The sequence below is a fragment of the Antrostomus carolinensis genome, unplaced genomic scaffold (assembly GCF_000700745.2).
Source record: "Antrostomus carolinensis isolate BGI_N321 unplaced genomic scaffold, ASM70074v2 scaffold8043, whole genome shotgun sequence".
Taxonomy (NCBI): domain Eukaryota; kingdom Metazoa; phylum Chordata; class Aves; order Caprimulgiformes; family Caprimulgidae; genus Antrostomus; species Antrostomus carolinensis.
Genome location: NW_010305925.1, coordinates 57,723 through 63,262, shown reverse-complemented (window position 1 = coordinate 63,262; position 5,540 = coordinate 57,723). Strand labels below are relative to the sequence as shown.

Below are 5,540 nucleotides of genomic sequence, written 5' to 3'. Positions count from 1 at the left end.
TGAGGTTCTAAACTGAAGCACAAGATTGGCTGTAAAGGTTTTCTTTTAGAGAATTTTGCTTCTCCCTTTATAATTTATGATCTGTAACATTTATAAATATAATAAACCCAAGAGGAGCCTTAGCTATTTCCTTGGGCCATACTACATGTCACATCTTCATCCCTTGTCCCAAGCTGGTCAATTAATTCCGTTATCCTTCCTTCTTAACTTCTGGCATGACTGAGTCTGGTTAAAATAACCTCTTACCCTTTGACCTTTTTCTTCAGGACTTCCTGACTGATTTGGTGATGTCTGAGGTAGATCGTTGTGGGGAACATGATGTCTTGATCTTCAGGGAGAACACACTTGCTACCAAAGCTATTGAGGAATACCTAAAGTTGGTAGGGCAGAAGTATCTTCACGATGCACTAGGTAAGAAAGTGCCTGTCTCTCCCCTGTTTGCATTGCAAGGGCTAATCCTGAACTCTGTGCAACACGACTGAAGCCTCGTGCATCTAGGAATGTGGGATGGGAAGGAACTGCCTTGGCATAAGCCCGGGTGTCTAGTGTCCCGATATCAGAATGCATGCTGTGTTACTCTTCATGCCTTTCCTCCACACAGAGGAAGATGTTCTTTGGTGCCTGCAGGAGTAGCACCCAAGGAAAGGCAAACTGGATTTGATAGAGCTGAGTCCCTCTTAAATTTTGTATCACCACGTTTTGTTTTTCTGGGTGACTTTCTTTTGTGTCTCTAGTTGTGATGAAGTATAATACTGCAGCTGATTTGTGGGCAGTGGTGATTGTTCCCTCTGATAAATGAACAGCCTTAAAAAAGGGATTTTGGCACGTAGTTTCACAGCAGAAATTGAGACCGTTGTAGTGTCAGGAGTGAATCTGGTATCATGTGCAACACAATTAGGTGGAAATTTCAGAAAGGATTAGGAATGTGAAGCATATATTTCACTAATCTCCTTTTATGCTAACGAAGCTGCTGCACTCATTGAGGCTGAGGGGGTTAGAAATACTCAGGGGTAGCTGGTTGACAACCCAGGTTCTCATCCACAAGTGTGTGTTGCTGGGGTACCTCCAGTCAGGGTTTTTCACTTGCTGTTGTAGTTAACAGCAAATCTTAGCTGTGGTGTTAACAAGTGTTGAGCATGAGCTGCCCACCCTAGCATTTGGGTTGAATGCAGATAGTACAAAAATAATTCATGTCCAGATGCTTCAGCCACAACTCTTGGTAATGCTGGCACATTCCAGAGTGACCCTTGGACTTGCTCAGCCCTTACTTTTGCCACAGAGCAATTAATTTATAAACATTTGTGTTAACCTTTTAAACTGGTACCTTGCCCCAACAAACAGATAAACATGGCCAGAGAGTGTGAGGCTCCAGGGCTGCTGAGCAGCAGAGGGCAGGAGATCAAGATGCAGCCCATCTAGGGAGCCTCCTGCCTGTGTTTATCCAAATGCTCTTTATTCATCACCTCGTTCAACTGCCTGGCCAACCTGTGATGTCCTACTCCATTTCCCCGGCAAGTTCTTAATGTCCATGGTTACATGCCGGGGTGGATTCTGATAACTGTGTTATTGTCCTCTCTCCACCAAAAGGTTTTGCTCTAGTCATAAGCCACTGCCTTGGGAATTACTGTCCACACAACTAATACTGCAGTAAAGGCTGGATGAGGCTTTGAGCAACCTGGTCTAGTGGAAGGTGTCCCTGCTGATGGCAGGGGGGTTGGAACTGGATGAGCTTTAAGGTCCCTTCCAATCCTAACCATTCTATGATTCTATGAAAGCTGACCAAAAATGTGCACATGCTTTCTTCTGAAGAGACTCAGGGCCTTGATATGGTTCTTTCACCAACTCCACACAATCTTTGTTACCCAAGGTTGCACAATGAGCCACCCATCCCCCTGTTGTTTCTGGGATGAAGAAAGCTTTGGAAATTGATACAAGAGAAACAAGATCAGGCCAAAGCCAAGTCCCACACCACATCCTTTCACAAAAAAAAGAAAAGAAAAAAAAAGGCAGCTTGCTTTCCCAGCAGTCTCGCTTGTTCTCAGCAATCCCAGACGCTGGCAAGTCATCAAGGAGATAGTTGGCGAAATTAGTGTTCCAAGGGTCAGTGTAGTCAGGTCTGTGATTATGTGCGTTTTGGACATTTCTTAAGTGAAATGAGCCTGTTCTGATATTCTTATTCTCATGAGCAGAACTACTGAGCACAAGTCGCAGTCCTAGGCTCTTGCTTGGTGCAGAGAAATGAGCAGCAGATTACTTTGTCCTGTGCTTTTCAGCAGATCAGTTGTGGCACCAGCATGTTACATTTGACTGCAAGCCCCTTAATGTGCAGTAATTACATAAAAATAGTGTAAAACTAATGACTTCTAATACATAATTTACAGCATTGGTGCTGAGTGATAAGGTTGGAAATCAGACATGAGAGATGGAAAATCCCTCTAAGGTCATCCAGCTTGTCTGTAGCTCAGGGCAAGAGATTGCTCATGACCACATACCCATCTAATTATTTGTCAAGTTTTAAATGTCATTGTGCTCAGATGCCACGTTCTTTGAAAGGATTAACATTAAGCTTGGTCTTAGCTACTTAATACATCCATAAGAGCATCTTACTGTATGATGAAGGCAGGGTCTTGTGGACCACAAAGAATGAGTTTCAAACGTGATTAAGGAAAAAAAAAAACAAAAATCCAGTAAACACCAGTTAGAATAGCACTGGCTCAACAGAAGTGATGCCGAGAGTTTGGCAAATAAGTGATCTAGATGCCCTCAGCAGAAATTTTTTGGACCCTAATAGGGGAAAAAATTAAAAAAGCAGCTTAAAATGTGCTGCCTGCTTTGCTTGCAAGAACACTGCTGACTGAGATTTGGGGAAGGGGGTTGGGAGGTGTTTAAGGGTTTTTTATGAAAACAAAGACAAAAAAAACCAAAACTCTTTTGCATAAATGAGCCTTGTGGTATTAGCTCAGAGCCAGCAAGATCATCTGAGGAGATGAACTTAAAAGACATTGCATCATTAAATGCATGAATAAAGAGTTTTTCCTAGTGAACAACAGTTTAAAAACCATTTGAAGTACCAGCATATATAGGAGGAAAATGACTAAGTAGTTCATTCCAGTGTGTTGAACAGAGGAAACTTCATCTGCTTTTGTATGTGACCAGTTTCTGTTGTGATGCTGCAAGAGAAAGATGACAGAAATGCAAAGGATTTTGAAAGATGCAGGCTATAAAAATGTCGTAAGGTGTTGATAAAAGAGACTGAGAAAATTAGCAGTCTCTAGCTAGCACTGGGGTATTACTCTTATTCAAGAGCAAGGTGACACTTTTAAAATTAAAAAAAATTGTAAATTTAGAAATAATAAAAATAAATAGCATTGTCAAGTGCGTTTGCTGGGGAAATCATGAAGACAAATAGCATACCTTTGTTTCCAAGCCTGTGGATAATTTTATAGTTGATAATACAATTTGAATATAAAGTCAAATCCTATTCTTCAGGCTGTAAGTGAAGTGTCTGCAGGGTTATAAGCAAAACCATGCTGTTACTGCACCTGGATCTGTGACAGAGAGGGCTCAGGAGGCTGGAGCATCAGAGCACCAGCCCTCTGATCTGGTACAGCAAGTGCTCTCTGTTCTGAGAGAGCTGGGAGGAGTCGTGTCCCCAACATCTGCTGTCTGGAGGCTGTATTGCAGACCCCGGGAGCAGGAGAGGCAGTTCCCAAGGAAAGGCATAAGCAGGATTTAAAGGTGTGTCAAGGAGGCTTTTCATGTAACTACCCTGGTTTGTTGTCCTCTTCCCTTTGTCCAGGGGAGTTTATCAAGGCTTTGTATGAGTCAGATGAAAACTGTGAAGTGGATCCCAGCAAATGTTCATCCAGTGAATTAACAGATCATCAGAGCAACCTGAAAATGTGTTGTGAGCTGGCCTTCTGCAAGATTATCAATTCTTACTGGTGAGGCATCTCCCCTCCCCTTCTCCCCCATTAGATCATTTGCTTAGAGGGTACCCATTCCTCCTCTGAAGATGAGAAAACAGCCGTTGTGCAGGGAAATAGCACAGACCCATCTATTTTCTGAGACCGCCTTCATTTCTTTCCTTCCTTCACTACCTTCCTACGTGTGACACCACATAGCAGGTGGAACTTGTGCCCAAATTGAGAGGTTCCAGTCCCACACACCGCACCTGACAGGAGCTTCTGCTGAAATACTCTGCCAAGGGAACTCATGCTGAGCTGTGACTGAATAAGGAGGGAAGAAAGTGAGAAGATCACAGCTTAGCTTGAACTTGGAATAAAAAGCTGAAAGGTTTTTTTTGCAGGAAACTTGCAGACCCTTTAGATCTGTAGAATTGAACAGGAAATCACAGAGAGGAAACACTGTCAGAGAGATTTCTATTACTCTCTGTTTCTGAGTATTAGTGAAAGGAGAAGGGCCTTTCTGCTTCAGGATGAAGCACATGTGAAATACTGAGAGAGCTTAACAAGCAAAATAAACATTTCACTTATGGAGATGAGGTCAGTTTGTTTTTATTATTCTACCCCCCTGCTTGCTCCAGAGTAGCGATGGATTAGTAGTTCTCAGCTTGCAAATCACTGTGTCTGAAAATGGCTTCACTTAACATACATGAACAAGGGATGCTTTAAAGACTACTTAAGTATCACCAGGTTAAACGGGGATCTAAGAATAGATGCCTAATGACATTTCCTAGTCTAGAGAGAAAAGGGGAAAAAACCCAACAAAACCAACAGAGCTGATCATGTTTTCTCACAGATCATTATTTCAGGTGATTGGTCACCAGTTCAACTCGTTGCATCTCATTGCCCGTGCGATTTTATTTCCTTGTTTATTGTTTTTCAGCGTGTTCCCTCGTGAGCTGAAGGAGGTGTTTGCATCTTGGAAGCAGCAGTGCCTGAGCAGGGGCAAGCAGGACATCAGTGAACGCCTGATCAGTGCCTCCCTCTTCCTCCGCTTCCTGTGCCCCGCTATCATGTCCCCCAGCCTCTTTAGCCTGATGCAGGAGTATCCTGACGACCGGACATCTCGCACACTCACACTTATCGCTAAAGTCATTCAGAATCTCGCCAATTTTGCTAAGTAGGTGGTGGCAATAAAACTGAAATCTGTGCCTTTAGGGGTGCAAGTCACCACAGGTTGCTGTGGAGCAAGGAGAGCCATGCTTCGTAGTCGTGTTTGCAGGCAGCTGATTCTCTGGCAGATTGAAGTCAGCTTGAGAAAAGCAAGAAACTTCTCACTTATATGTGAACACCATTCCCCTCGAGACACCTCAGCAGTGAGCTAGATGAATTCTCCTTTTCACATGCAGATTGGGGCAGTGTTGAATTCAGTAGAGAGGACACGGTATAAAACCAGGAAGAGTCATGCATTAACATGTCAGTGTGTATGCTATTGCAAAAGAAAAAAGGCCTGTTCCCACCAAGGATCATGATTTTCCTCCTTTCTTCCTCCAAAATTCCCAGCTGAATGATACAAAGGGCATGGCTTGTCTCTTGCAGGGGAGGGGATGCAGAGAAGGGGAGCAGAGAAAGAGT

The 5,540-nt window shown here is 43.3% G+C and overlaps 1 protein-coding gene across 1 annotated transcript in view; it reads left to right on the top strand.

Annotated features, from left to right (window-relative positions):
* The window catches only part of RASAL2 (RAS protein activator like 2), a 125,393-nt gene that overhangs the window by 103,310 nt on the left and 16,543 nt on the right, over positions 1 to 5,540 (top strand). Inside the window, exons 9-11 of the mRNA XM_029084264.1 lie at positions 267 to 411; positions 3,800 to 3,944; positions 4,849 to 5,085. Of these exons, the coding sequence (XP_028940097.1) occupies positions 267 to 411; positions 3,800 to 3,944; positions 4,849 to 5,085 (527 nt within the window). The remainder of the gene's footprint in view (positions 1 to 266; positions 412 to 3,799; positions 3,945 to 4,848; positions 5,086 to 5,540) is intronic.